This window comes from Rattus norvegicus, chromosome 7 (genome assembly GCF_036323735.1).
Source record: "Rattus norvegicus strain BN/NHsdMcwi chromosome 7, GRCr8, whole genome shotgun sequence".
Taxonomy (NCBI): domain Eukaryota; kingdom Metazoa; phylum Chordata; class Mammalia; order Rodentia; family Muridae; genus Rattus; species Rattus norvegicus.
In genome coordinates, this window is record NC_086025.1 from 67,574,950 (window position 1) to 67,590,499 (window position 15,550).

General features: G+C 42.2%; 1 protein-coding gene across 2 annotated transcripts; it reads right to left on the reverse strand.

Annotated features, from left to right (window-relative positions):
• Positions 1–1,636: 1,636 nt before the first annotated feature.
• On the reverse strand, positions 1,637–15,544 carry Rida (reactive intermediate imine deaminase A homolog). Of its 2 annotated transcripts, NM_031714.2 has the most exons (6): positions 15,327–15,462; positions 6,160–6,265; positions 5,323–5,377; positions 4,484–4,552; positions 3,197–3,252; positions 1,637–2,128 (listed from the first exon to the last, which is right to left on the reverse strand). In NM_031714.2, exons 1-6 carry the CDS (start codon positions 15,389–15,391, stop codon positions 2,066–2,068), a joined length of 414 nt encoding a protein of 137 aa, NP_113902.2. In that variant the 5' UTR covers positions 15,392–15,462; the 3' UTR covers positions 1,637–2,065. The 2 variants fall into 2 exon arrangements, with proteins under 2 accessions (NP_113902.2, XP_063120287.1); XM_063264217.1 differs by having other exon boundaries at positions 1,638–3,252; positions 15,327–15,544.
• Between the last annotated feature and the right edge of the window lie 6 nt (positions 15,545–15,550).

The window sequence follows — 15,550 nt, forward strand, 5'->3', positions numbered from 1 at the left end:
CCAGGGAGGAAACCACCATCCCAAGAGAATACAGGAATGGACCTATGGCTCCATCCACATCTGTAGCAGAGGATGGTCTTGTGGGGCATCAATGGGAGGAGAGGCCCTTGGTCCTCTTAAGGCTACATGCCCCAGTGTAGGGGAATGTCAGGGAGGGAAGGTGGGAGGGAGTGGGTATGTGGGTGAGGGAGCACCCTCATAGAAGCAGGGGGAGAGGGGATGGGATAGCGGGTTTCTGGAGAGGAAACCGGAAAAGGGGATAACATTTAAAATGTAAATAAAAAATATCCAATAAAAGAAATTTATAAACAAAAAGTTTTTAAAATGTAGTTTTAAAAATTGACTATAGTTTTAAAATCTATACCTGTATATAGAAGTAAGTTGTAGTATAATGTATATGGTGACTGTTTAGTTATATAAATTGACAAAATAAAGGTAGATAATCGAGTGTGTAAAAGGCCATCTGGAGTCTCACAGAAAGCACTGGCAGTGCCCACTCTTGGGGGAGGTAAGTGGGACGGAATGGGACCCACCAAGTTCCTTTCTAATTTATGTTATTCTGTGCTAGGATTTACTCTACCATGAGAAATTATTAATGCAGTTGGAAAATGTTGACAAGCTTTAGGGCTCAGCACAGCTATCATTTGACTATCTCAGTGGCTGAGGCAAGAGGACTGTTTGAGCCTGGGAGGAAGCCCAGGCTAGATAACACAGCAGGGGTATCAGTCAGGGTTTCACTGCTGTGACAGACACCATGACTAAGGCAACTCCAATGAGGACAACTTTTCTCAGTGAGGCTGGCTTACAGGTTCAGAGGTTCAGTCCATTACCATCAAGGCAGGAGCATGGCAGTGTCCCAGCAGGCATGGTGCTGGAGGAGCTGAAAGGTCTACATTTTGTTCTGAAGGCAGCTGGGAGAAAACTGCCTTCCAGGCAGTTAGGAAGGTCTTAAAACCCATGCCCACAGCGACACATTTCCTCCAACAAGGCCATACCACCTAATAGTGCCACTCCTTGGGCCAAGAATATTCAAACCACCATAGCATCCATATCTCAAAATCCAACCAAACAAAGACCTTAAAGTGGAGATGGAGAGATGGTCAACAGATAAAAATGTTTTCCAGAGGACTTGGGTTCAATTCCTAGCACTTACATAGGGGCTCAGTCTTCTATCTCCAGTCAAGGATCTGATGCCCTCTTATGGCCTCAGCAGGCATTGCACATATGTGTACAAAACAGACATGTAGGAAAAGTACTCATATACAAAACATAAGGCTTTCAAGAATAAACATGCAATCTGATTACAACTGAAAAAGCTAGAAAGCCAGAAATAAACTTTAAGCAATAAAATAGCTGGAGATTTTTCTTTTTAAGATTTTATTTATTTTACATATAAGTGTTCTATCTTTGTGTACACCTCCATGCCAGAAGAGGGCATAAGATCCTATTACAGATGGTTGTCAGCCACTATGTGGTTTTGAACTCAGGACCTCTGGAAGAGCAGTCAGTGCTCTTAACCTCTGAGCCATCTCTCCAGCCCCTAATTTCATAATTTCTACTCACCCTTTACTTGGTAGTAGTTTTAATATATAATTAAACTGTTTAAATAAATAAGAGAACAAAAGTACAAACAGAGGGAAAGTTACACATCTGTTTTTTATTCCATTAAGGCAGTATTATCTTATAAGATTTTGGTCCACTTTTTTCTCCTGGTACTATTAAAGTTTGAATATTTTAATTTAGTTTCTGATATCTAACATGAGAACTAAGTATTCCACACAAGCAAATTGATATGATTTAATTAGGTGTGCTCTTTACTGTTTCGTCTTTGATTCTGCTCTGCATGTTAGCAGCTATGTGCCTTTCTCTCACACCCAGCCACATAAGTGAAATTACAGCACTAGCCACTGTACTGAATAATCCCCAATTAATGTCAAATCTCCACATGTATGATCATTTCCACGATCACTTCACACGGTCATGTGTGCACTTCCCAGAATCATTTGTAAAATTTAAAGTGTGAGAGACATTGTAAAGACTCCAGAGTCAGCATCAGCATGGCTCCTTACAGTCCTGCTGTGGTGAAAGGCCCCTGGACAGCGATGGCTTCGATTTCAATTCGACTTCCCTGGAAGGAGAACAAAAGCCCCAGTCTCAATCCTTTAATGCAGATCAAGGTTCAATAATGCATAGCAACATGTATTTTTACCATTAATCTCCTCACAGAAAGCAAGGATGGGAGAGAATTCACTAAGGCCTTACAATAGGTCAGGCTACCATGCTAGGCACATTCATATATTAGTTCCCTTGATTCCCACAGCAGCCCTGGTTGTAAAACAAGGCACTGACCTCAGAAAGGCTGAAAAAGTCGTCCTATGTCACAAAGACTAGCAGTGGATAATCGAACCTATGTCTTCTGGTTCCAAGTTTAAAGCTCTTTCTAATACACCTAATACCTTCAGTTTGACAATGACCCTTCCGGGGAACAACAAGCTAAAGCGAGAACGTATGACGTTCCTAGGTGGCACAGTTATACCCTGCAGGTGTAGTGTGGGCAGGAGGCATAGGAAAAGAGACCCCAGTGAGGGAACCCCGGAATCAGGATGGAGAGCATCGTTCTAGTGAATGGTCTAGATTCTTCATTATGTGAGAGCCAGGTGAATTTGTTTTTATTAAGATAAATGGCAACACTATCCAAATTCTCTGGCCAATACTCTAAAATACAGTAGAGCTGGCCAGAGCGTTAGTTTCACACCTTGCTGGTAATGTCAGTGAGGACAGAGGCTCTCCAGAAATCTCCATGTAATTCTATACTGTGCTCTATTTTCAGAAGTCCTTACTGAAAGGCAGACACTAGGGAAGAAGTCACACTGCAGGGAGTCACACAGTGGGGCCCAGAAATCCACACTCCTCCAAGGAACTAAAGCCCCATCACAAATTTCCTCCCCTAAGTAACATCACAACACAACTGCTCTTAAGGTGTTTCTTATAACTTAAGTCGTCGGATTGTGTCCAACAAATCAGGTCATACCTATGCGCTGCTTTGTACGATTTCTTAGCTTTCTCCAGATCACAACGGTGATCAGGGTATTGACTTTTAGACTCTGTATTTCTGAGGAACAGGAACTGTACTAATTTTAAGTTTCCTTTCAAAGAGACAGGACACATACCCTGTATGCACTGGCATCATACTTACTTTGGGTAAAGCGGCGACTTGGTAAGCAGCCCTGGCAGGAAGGTTACCCTGGAAATCTGAATGTGGAACAGTGTCAGGTTAATCTCCAGACATGGTCCCTTACTCAGGAGGAGAAGCAAGACTCTGGGAACTGCCTCATGGCCTGGCCCACTCCCACACACAAATGACAGAAAAACTTACATTTAGATTGTCTGACAAGATATTCTGCCACATGACTTTATGATCTTTAGTATTTTCTAAAACAATGAAACTCATCTTTGTCTTATAATGATGAGCATGGGTTTGGTCTTTAAAGTGATTTCTATGAACAGGGAATGGCTCCTTATCTTCAGCGAGGACATTCCTGTGAACTTTAACCTTCTCTAGTCTTTTCTTCTGCAGAGAATAACGATGAAGTTTTCCCCATACCACACCTCCATTTCAACCCACCAGGAGACAAGGACTCACGTTCTCTGCCGCAGCAATGACAGCATTTGCTCCGAGCTTACACCCTGCCAGCATCTGTTCTAAGTGGTGTACAGGATACTTAATGTAATCATTCCAACAACCCCTTGTGGTGGCAGAATCCTGTCCTCACTTTACATACTAAAAACTAGAGTGCAAACGTTAAGTAAGTTCCCAGTGATTCTGAGAGAGCCACAAGATGGTAGCTAGACCACATCATAGCAATGGCAGTAAGTCTGTATGTCTAAAAAGATTTAGGGGAGGCTTAAAAAGCCAAAGAAGCAAATAATAAAGTTAAGTTTTAGGAAAATGAATATATATTATATTTTTAAGAACTGAGATAGAAATATAGATCTTTTTTATGAGGGCATATTACTACTGTGTCTTTCCAACCAGATGATGGATTGTGTCAGGAAAAAATATCATTTTAACATACATCTCTATTACTTTTACTTGACAATGATACTTTTTTTTTTTTTTTTTTGGTTCTTTTTTTTGGAGCTGGGGACCGAACCCAGGGCCTTGCGCTTCAAGCGCTCTACCACTGAGCTAAATCCCCAGCCCCGACAATGATACATTTATATCAGCAGATTTATTCCCCTTTAAAAGTAAGTGGGGGTGGGGTGGGGAGGGGGCTGGAGAGATGGCTCAACAGTTAAGAGCACCGACTGCTTTTCCAGAGGTCCTGAGTTCAAATCCCAGCAACCACATGGTGGCTCACAACCATCTGTAATGGGATCCAATGCCCTCTTCTGGTGTCTCTGAAGACAGCCACAGTGTACTCACATACATAAAATAAATAAAATCTTAAAAAAAAAGTGGGAATAAAGTCAAATCACTTACATGTTTTGTAGATCTCATTGACAGTGCCAAAGTCATTTATGTCAGCCAGTAAAACAGTTGTCTTCACCACTAGAAGACAGTTACATATGTATAATTTTTTTCTTCATTAGTGTTAGCCATTTCATCAGACTCAAAACATGCCTTTAATTTCAGCACTCAGGAGGCAGAGGCAGGTAGATCTGTATGAGTTAGAGGCCAGCCTGGTCTTTAGAGTGAGTTCCAGGACAGCCAAAGCTACTCAGAGAAACACTATTTCAAAAAACAAAAACAAAAAAACAAACAAAAAAACCCCCAAAACAAAACAAAGCAATAACCCCCCAAAACAAACAAAACAAAAAACAAAATTCCAGTGTATAATTTTTTTATGAGTATCTCGATGAAAACAAGACTAAAGAAATGAAATGGCATTGTGTTTTAGACCATTAAAAACACAATCCTTAGGGCTGGAGATGGCTTAGGTAAAGAGCACTGGCTCCTCTTCTCGAGGTTCTGAATTCAATTCCCAGCAACCACATGGTGGCTCACAACCACCTATAACGAGATTTGGTGCCCTCTCCTGGTGTGCGGGAATATGTGCAGGCAGAATACTGTATACATAATAAAAACACACCACCCCATAACCCTTAGCAACAAAGACATGCATACCCAGATTATTGGATAGTATATGTCTTCTACAAAGACCCAGGCCATAACAAACACACATTAACAGTGTTGGGGGTGGGGCTCAACAGTGGAATGCTTGCCTGGTAAGCATGAAGCTTGGATCGTGAGTGCTGCAAACAACACAAACAGACAGCAAACCCCACCCATGAACGGGGAAGAAAGGCCCAGTTGCTCACCATTAGTGAAGTCACAGCCTGCAGCCTTCAGAATCTCACCCAGGTTTTTAAGAGCCTGTGGATCAAGTCACGAAAGGTCAAGGATGATGCTGTATAATTGCTTTAACTGATGTTTCCACACAAGCCAACTATGCACTGGCTTTTTGTTAGTGGACTGCATCTCTCTGAACTGTAGTGGAAGGCCTTCTTATTTCGTAGGACTACTGGGATGGATATGGTGCTAGACTTGGGAGGTTAAGGCAAGAGGATGGGGGCCCAAGATCACCTATAACTGCGTAGTGAGTTCAAAGTCGCCTAGGCTACATGAGACCCTGTCTCAGAAATTAAAACCCCTAACCCCGATCCAAAATAAAACCTCAAATACTCAAATCATCAGTAATGAGTTACATATATGCATACTCTGGGGAGAGCAGGGAGGTCAATGGCCCTGAAAACAATTCATCAGGACACACCAGCATTTGATTTTGCTAACCAGGTGATAAGGTGGTTTTCTCTGTTGTTAAGCCATCTTAAAAGGGCTGCAATGATGGCCCCTGGTTAAGAGCGCTTGCTGCTCTTGCAGAGGACGCAGTTGAATTCCCAGCACCCATGTGTAACCCCAGTTCCAGGGAATCCAAAAAGGCATACATGTGCTAAACATGCATGCATGCAGGTAAAATATTTATACTCATAAAATAAACACATCTAAAAGAAGCTTTTTTAAAAGTCTTAAATCTAGTAGTGAGTAGCTGAAAACACATTTATCCGTTGATCGCTACTCAGGGTCATAGACTGTCTGCACTGCCCAGTATTACGAAGGCGTGGGAACTGGAACCTCTCATGTGGAGGATGACTTACTTGTTTAGCTTCTTCTGCTACCCCTCCTGGCACAAGTTGTCCACTGGAAGGATCCATGCCTATCTGTCCAGAAACGTAAATGGTCCTGTCCACTAGCACAGCTTGGCTGAAATAAACAAAAGCCAATATACATACATACATACATATATATATATACACACACATATATATATAATAGATAACATAAAAGCCAATGCTAAAATAGTAATTTAATAAGGTACAAAAAGTATAAATTGTAAAATAAAAACTAATAAATCTGACTTTTAATAAACTAAAATTCTGTTTATTGATAAGACATCTTTAAGAATGTGAAACAGTCACAGGTTGGGAGAGAATATTTACAACATATATCTAACAAAGGACTTGCACCCAGAATCCGTGAAGAACTAGTAACTAAATATATTAAGATACATGACCTAATAAAATACAGGCAGTTGATTTTGTTAGCTACATATAAACAAGTAAGGAGCACAGGAAAGGTGCTATACCTTATTAGTCATTAGAGATAGGCAAATCAAAATGGTACCATGCCACTGGCATCATAGCACTGCATTGCAAGTAACATATCACACCAGTGAGCAAAAGGCACAGTCAGAAATACAGAGTGATTGCGCTCTGTGGTTCATAGGACACACTCTAGGAAACAGTAGGGCTGTTTCTTAACATTTCAACACACACTCAACACATTACCCAGTGTGATGGTTTGTGTATGCTTAGCACTAATATTAGGAGTGGCACTGTTATTAGGAGGTGTGGCCTTGCTGCAATAGGTGTGCTACTGTGTGGGCTTGGGCTTTGAGACCCTCTTCCTAGCTTCCTGGAAATGAAGTCTTCTATCCGCATTCAGATGAAGATGTAGAACTCTCAGCTCTTCCTGCACCATGCCTGCCTGGATACTGCCATGCTCCCGCCTTGATGATAATGGACAGAACTCTGAACCTGTAAGCCAGCCCCAATTGAATGTTGTCCTTATAAGAGTTGCCTTGGTCACGGCAACTCTTCACATGGTCTCTTCACAGCAGTAAAACCCTAAGATCCAGTATTATTCCATCCCTTAGGCAAATATGTAAGTGAGAATTAAAACATCCCAAAGCTTTACATGAATGTTTGGAGACTATATTCCAATATACAAAACGAACCTCTGCTAGGTCCAACAGATGACTACACCTTGGCTGACAATTCCAGCAAAGACAAAGTAAGAGCAGTGAGAGAGTTGCCTGGGGCCAGGGCTGGGGACTGAACGCCAATAAAACTGGGGACTGAGTACCACGAAAATGGTAAAGAATTTGAAGCTGGGAGATGACAGTGAAAATCTTTAATCCCAGCTCTTAGGAGACAGAGGCAGGCGAATCTCAATGAGTTCAAGGCTAGCCAGGTCGTACAGAGTAAGTTCCAGGACAGCCAGAGCTACATAGAAAGAAACCCTGTCTTGAAAACAAACAAAACAAACAAAAACAACAAAAAATTGTGTTTGTATAAACATGACTCTGTAGACTGGTGGAAAACTCACAGAACTTTACTCTTGAGATGAGTGATTTTAATGTCGCTTATATTTCAATAAAACAATGAAACAAAAAACTGATAGAACCCTTAACAAGGTTGCCCAGTGGAAGAGTAAGTTAGTCACTGCTTGTGGCACACCTGTAGACTCATTTCTGAGAGCGTGTGCTAACAGTGCTACACGGTGCTAACTGAGCTTCCATGCCTCACTACTTCTTTTAACAGAGACAGCATACTGAATTATACAGGTACACTTCAGTCACCACTGAACCCAACCCCTGACCTCCCTGCCTCTCTGTCTGCCTCTCTCCTTAAAACGGCACTTTTTCTTTTTCTTTTTTGAGACAGGGTCTCTCTGTGTAGCCCTGGCTGTCCTGGAATTCACAAGATATCCTCCTGCCTCTGCCTCCCCAGTGCTGGCTCAAAACAGTACCTTTTGGGGAGTGGAGTTTGCCTTTGCTTTTGAGACAAGGCTTTTTATCATGTAGCCCTGGCTGGCTTGAAACTTGTTGTGTAGTCTAGGTTAGCTTAAATTTATGGTGAACCTCTTGCCTTTGCCTCCTGAGTGCTGGATATACAGTATGTGCCACCACAACACTTAGAAAATAAGAGTTTTAAGTTTCTGGGCTGGAGAGATGGCTTAGAGGTTAAGAGCACTGGCTGTTCTTCCTGAGGTCCTGAGTTCAATTCTCAGCACCCACATGGTGGCTCACAACCATCTGTAATGGGATCCGATGCCCTCTTCTGTGTGTAGAATGACAGTGACAGTGTATACACACACATTTAAAAAAAGGTTTCTATTTTTTTTCCTTATTTTTATTTAAAAAAGATGGCATCTCCCGTAGTCAGGCCTTACCATGTAGCCACAGCTGGATTTGAACTTCGGATCCTCTTACCTCCACCTCCCAAGTGTTGACAATATAATCATATGCTACCACCTGGGGGTTAAGGAACTTTCTGTTTGTTTGTTTTCTTGAGACAGGGTCTCACTATGTAGCTCTGGCAGTTCTGGAATGTAGACAAGCCTGCCCTTGAACTTGCAGAGACCTTCTGCCTCTGTCTCCTGTGTGCTGGGACTAAAGGTGTACGCCAGTATGATTGGTTTAAGGAATGTTGTGGCGAGTCCTATTCTGATCCGGAGTAGACTGTAAGCTTTTGAGGGTAGGGCTACCACATTTTTGTAGCTGTGTAGGGCTTAAGTGATTCTCTGCACACAGTAGGCATGCTGTGTCTGCTGCCGATCATCTGCTTTCTAAGCGCTCAGCACCACCAATCCTGGCAGCATCTGGTAGAGAGCCCTCCCCCTTGGTCGAAACCTTTCTTACCTCCCACCATGCTGGTCTTTCAGGTTCAAAGGAAAATACCTTCCTGTCCCCTTATCACCTTATCCTGGTGCCCACCCAACCCTTACACAGCAAGTGCTAGAGGTTGACTCTGACAACTCAGAATGCACAGGGCTCTCCTCTGGCTTTCTTTTACCCTTATCTTTAAACAGATAACTACTGAGCTTGTTACGGTGTGAGCTTTCCTCAGGTTGAACAGAACTATTGCTTAACACTATTAACTCCTCCTTGTAGAATTAGGCCAACTGCACTAGGCCCATTACAAAATACCTTCAATTCTCACAACATCTGAAAGATGTTCAAATATATTATCAATAATCCAAACCTTTATGATAGTAAAAAGATCCATTGATTTTCAGCAGTACTTATTGGAGCCGAGACTATTTGCGTTTAAAAATTAAATTTGCAAGGATTTAAAGAGGTTTAGTTACAAAAAAACCAATTGACTACTTGATACTTCCTGGCCTAAGAATCCTACTGCTTCAGTTGTAGGTTCAAGAAATTGTTTCATAATTTTTTTAAAAATTATTTTGGGGCTGGGGAGTTGGTTCAGTTGTTAAGAGCACTTACTGCTCCTGCAGAGGACCCAGACTCAATCCCAGGCATCAACATGGTGGTTCACAACTGTGCGTAGCTTCAGACCTAGGGGATGGCACTCCCTTCTCACCTCCTCTGGTATATAGTGTGTGTGTATATACATACACACACACACACACACACACACACACACACACATATATATGCATGCAAGCAAAACCTTATGCATAAATTAATAAAATGAATAAATCTTACATATAGACTTTATTTTTATTTATGTATGTATGTTTTCTTGAGTGTATGACACATTTTGTGTGTGGGTACCCAGAGGTCAGAAGAAGGGTGCCCTATACTGGAATTACAGATGGTTGTGAACCACCTGATGTGTGTACAGGGAACCACACTTGGGTTCTGTGCAAGAGAGGAAGTATTCTGAACTGCTGAGTCATCTCTTCAGCATTGTATTTTGTGTGTGTGTGTGTGTGTGTGTGTGTGTGTACATGAGTGTGTGCTCTTGTTCACTGTGGTGGACACATGGAGGTCAGAGGACAAATTGTAGGAGTCGAGTCTCTCTCTTTCTACCATGTAGGTACCAAACTCAGGACACAGGGTTTTGAGACACTGATGCTTTTACCTGCAGAACCGTTTTACCCACGCAGGCTCCAGGAACTTTAAAAGCCTTTTATTCTACTTCCTGTCCAGAAATACACTGGGCATAATGCTGCAAACCTATAAACCCCAGGAGGCTTCCTGAGGCACCCTTCTTCTGACCTCTGGGTACCCATACACAAAAGTACTCAGGAGGCTCTTGAGTGTGGTGCCAACCTGGGATGTGGAGTGAATTCTGGGCTGTCTAGGACCACAGTGAGATTGTCTGGAGGGAAAAAAAAAATCTGCACAGAGAAAACACCTAAGTGAAAGCAAACCATGCCCAAAACTCAGAGGAGGTAAAACTTTCAGAAACATTCCAATTAAGTTTCAAGTCATGATCTGTGCCACATTATGGCAGTGCTAATAAAACAGAAAGCCCTTCAGTAGAACTGGTGTTGCAATACCTCCAGGGCTGTCCGCAGTATCCTAAAATGTGCTGAGCTGTGCTTGGTTAATCAGTAACAACACCCCATTCATCCCAATGCCAAGGACTAAAATGCCCAGCACATTAGCATTCTCTCTCGAGAAGCTAGAATTTCAAAAACTGTACTCATCACAAACTTCCTACACTAAAGACTTTATTTCTTAATGGTTCCCAAAGCATCTGTGCATACGGAGGCCAGAAGTGGACATCAGGTGCCTTCTTCAATCCCTCTCTACCTCATACATTATATTGAGGCAGGGTCTCTCACCTGAACCCAGAACTTGTTTGACTCGTCTATCTAGACAGCTTGCTCTGGGGAGTTTCTGTCTCTGCCTCTCATATACTGTTATCACAGGAGGGCTGCCACATACTGTTTATATAGGTGCTTGGTAGGGATCAGACTCTGGTCTCCATGCAGGACAGTTCTAAACAGGATGAGGGACTAATTCTACGAAGAGCTGTTAACAGTTAACCAATGCCTCGCTTTCACGGGAGAGGAGCTCACTTTTTAACAAGCTCAAGAGATACCTCTTTGAACACACACTTTGGTTACCAGGCTTCTGGACAGTATCTCTTTTGCTACAGATGTCTTTTGTTCTGAAGTAAAGAAGTTATTCTGGTGCAGCTATCACTAATAATTTAAAGAGCAGGATTAGGGCCAAGGAACCAAAACAATTACTACTTTTTGGTTTTGTTTTGTTTTTTGTTTTTCAAGACACAGCTTTTCTGTGTAACAGTCCTCACTGTCCTAGAACTCACTCTGAAGACCAGACTGCCCTTGAAAGATTCCCTTTCGATTAGTGCAGCCATTTCTTAAGAATGAGAATCTTTTAAGCTGGCCCTTGCTTAGCCCCTAGACAGTTAGACAATAGACCAGAGAGTACAGAAAGCACCCACTCTCTAGGAAGCTGCCCGACCATAAGAACAGATGGTATAGATCATATTTACTGCAGGGCAATTACAAGGCAGGAAACATCTCTGGGAAGCTGACTGACCACTATAGATTGTGCCCCAGGATGAGAAAACCAATATCAAGTTAGATGTCCTTGGTACTGACATAGCTATAGCCTGGTCCTGGGAACTCCAGGAGAGAAACATCTGCCAAGTCAGATATCCTTGGTCCTTGTCCTGGGAAACCCAGGATGGGAAAACATATATCAAGTCAGACGTCCTTGGTACTGAAATGGCTGCGTTGATATGGTTACAGCCTTGTCCCAGGAACTCCACGACGAGAAACATCTGCCTAGTTATCCTTGGCACTGAAATAGCTGAGCTAATGAAACTGTGTGTGTAATCTTTTTTTTTTTTTTCCTTTTCTTTTTTTCGGAGCTGAGGACCTAACCCAGGGCCTTGCGCTTGCTAGGCAAACGCTCTACCACTGAGCTAAATCCCCAACCCCAAAACTGTGTGATCTTAAATGACTATTTAAGCTTACATTTCTGTTGTTCGAGGCTCTTTACATCCCTCCTGCGTGAGGACCGTGTGGAGCCCCAGTGCACTGGTATCCCAAGTAAACCTCTTGTTTTTACATCAAGACTGAGTCCTGTGTGTTTGTGGGGTGGTGGGTGTCCTCAGGACTAGAGCGAGAGTTTCCTCTGTCTGAGGGTCTTTCAGCCTCAACTCACAGATATCCATCTACCTCTGCTTCCTGAGTGCTGGGATTAAAGGTGTGTACCACTGTTGCCTTGCATTAATTTTTAATTATATAATATCTCCTGCTTTTACTCTGCTCCAAATTTCTATCAGAATTCCTTTCTTAAAAGGGATTTGTTGGACTGATCTCTTCCTTATTTTTTTTTTTTTTTTGGTTCTTTTTTTCGGAGCTGGGGACTGAACCCAGGGCCTTGTGCTTCCTAGGCAAGCGCTCTACCACTGAGCTAAATCCCCAGCCCCGATCTCTTCCTTATTTAAGGTTAAGAACTAGTGTTACTGTTTATCATTTAGAAGATAAAGAAGCAAACTAGGAGACAAAGTCTCTGTGTAAGGTCACACCATTAAACAGAAGTCAACTAAGAATTTAGATCCAAAGTCCGACTTTCCTGTCCAGACAAAGTCCAACGTTAATGCCAGCTTTTGAATGTTTTTTTCCAGAAAGTCGCCCACAGACAGGGAATCATATTGTCACTTTTTAGTTTTCTTTCAATTCTTCTAAGCTGGGAACAACAAATGAAATTATTCAGATTGAGCCCTGGAGTCCATTACACTTTCAAACCGTATTACACTTCTTAGTGGGATGATCTTGGCAAATTATTCAACTTAGTATATGTCAGCTCTCACATCTGAAAAATGGAGTTGTAGCTGGGTGGTGGTAGTGAACACCCAGACCCTCACACTGTTCAGCGTGGCCTTTCACTGAGCTATATCCATCACCGGCCACAAAGACATTGAGATTATTATGACTATTTATGTGCACGTGTATATGTACACCACCTGTGTACATGGAGGCCAGAAGGTCCTCTGGGTCCTCTGGAGCTGGACTTACACCAAACTTGGTTCCCTAGAAGAGCAGAAAGTGCTCTTAACTGCTGAGCCATCTCTCTCGTCTCTGCCCAACACTTTAACAAAGAGAGCAGGCCCAAGGTTCTGAGCCAACTGCAATAGGTCCATGGAATTTTGGAACTTACTAATACTTATTATTTGAGTTTTTTAAAAAAAATTTTCCATTATATCGTTTTGTATTTAGAGTATTTTGACAAAGTTTTCCTTTAAAATTAATTTAAGTGAAAGCAAGTCATTTTCATTTTCAAAGAAAATGTTATAAAACATTAGGTACACCAGTTTGGCAGAAAATAGTTCAACTGAAAAACTATCTTCCCCAAATCTCTACATTCCTGTATCCTTTTACATCTGTGCCCTCACTTGAGCAATTTCCTCTGGTAGGAATGTCAGTCTGTAACTAATTAACTTTGAAGAGTTTAACCCGACTATCTTTTACAGGGTGCTTCTCCAAACCTTTTTAAATTTCTCTTCTACAAATCAGAATCAGATTTTCTCCCTTTCACTTGGTCTCTCATTCCATTAAGTTCCATTTCTGATCCTATATCATAATTACTGCGTCGCCACATCGGACTGTTATTTCTCTTGATATTAAGGGTAGTAGGGTTTGAATTCAAGTCAAGATGTCACTGGCTGACTGTATTTCCTTGAAAAGGTTGACCTTGAGCTTGCCCTTTTGAAAAATGGAGAGAGAACTTGGAGTTTGGCTGTCCTAGTGCTGGTCGTGTAACATTTGCTAAACTAATACTTCCTTTTCTTTTTCTTACATAGGTGGAGGCCTATATATAACCATGCCAGATCCTTCTTACACATTGTTGTGTCAGTTAAATACTTGGCATGCACTACACATCTTCCACAGTACTAATGTTGCAGCTGTAGAAAATCTTCCGTGGTTTTTTTTTTTTTTTTCGGAGCTGGGGACCGAACCCAGGCTCTTGCGCTTGCTAGGCAAGTGCTCTACCACTGAGCTAAATCCCCAACTCCCGAAAATCTTCCGTTTTGATTGACAGCAAAGAGACACTATGTCAGAGACGACTTTTTCAAGTAGCTCTAGATACATTTTAGTGAAGACTTAGAAATTAGGGAGGAGAGAGTTGCATAAGATACGATCCAGTGATTTTTAAAGCTGAGGCATTTTGAGGAATAAGGTTTTAAGCTAGGTGCGCTGGTCCTCATGTCAGCACTAAGAATGCTCAAACAGGAGAATGGCAAGTTCTAGGTTAGTCTGAGCTACAAATGGAGACCCCCATCCTTCATAGCTCCCACAGAAGGAAGTGAAAAGAAAGTATCATGTCTTTTTAAAAGCACTTCTGGTAAGTGGAGAGAAATGCCAAAGGATAGGTTTTTTTTGTCCAGTACATATATGGCTAGCTCTAGTATATAGGGTAGTCTCAGAAGATCACCTTTGGTGTTACCTGCCTCTGGTATTAGTGGTAAATAAGCATGGATAAACCATTCATACGCGTTATAGCATTCCTACATGTTGTAGAAACCAGCGACTTGCATAGACATACAGGTATTTGCTGAGTATTGTTGTCCAAATGAGACAAGCATATCTTGTAAGTTAAGAAAAGGTTGGATCGAATTTCATGCTAGTAAAAGAAGCCTGTCACAGAGGACCAAACAGTGTATTACTTTTTCATAGCAAACGTCTTTAACAGATAAACCCTATAGTGATGGTGAGTAAATAAATGGTTGATTGTAAGGAGCTTGGGGGAAGAGGTCATGTGGAATAAAAGCTAATGGCATAAACCTTATTTCAGGGTGGGTGTAAATGTTTTGAGAGTGAAAGTGGTGATGGCTGCACAACTTTTGGACACAGTAAACGCTACCGAATTGAACACACTAAGGGAATGAGAATTCTATGGGCTGTTTATTCTGTCTTAATAAAGTTGTTACGAAAACCAAAACCAGAAGCCACCAAGACGAAAGGCTAACCACTTCTAACGAGAGAAAGAGCGTGTGGCAAGCTCGCCTTCCGGGCTGGGTAGCTCCAGATGGGGGCAGATCCAGGAGAGCAAGCTTCTGGTCACACCAGGGCTCACCCATTCCCTAAGGGATTTGGACGCACTGTCCTCTTTCTGAACTCAGTTTCTTCACGCATTCCAAGGGGGTGGTTCTGACACTCTCTTTTGCTCGGACCCTTAGAAGCCGGAGCTCCAAACTCCCAACTCTGCATCCACCTGGCCCATCAGTGCTACCGTAAGAAACATTACCTGTAGGCACCAATGGCCGCCGGGGCTTTTGAAGTGCTGATCACTTTTCTGATTATTGACGACATGCTAATCCTTCCCTCTTGAAGATCCTCCAGAGAAGAAACGGCAGTAACAACATCCACTCTTTTTGTCACTGACCAAACAGCCCTAGGTAAAGAGTTTTGGTTCAGGGACCGCCTCCGGTGAATTCGCAGGGTCCGATGGGAATTGTAGTTCATATGTGA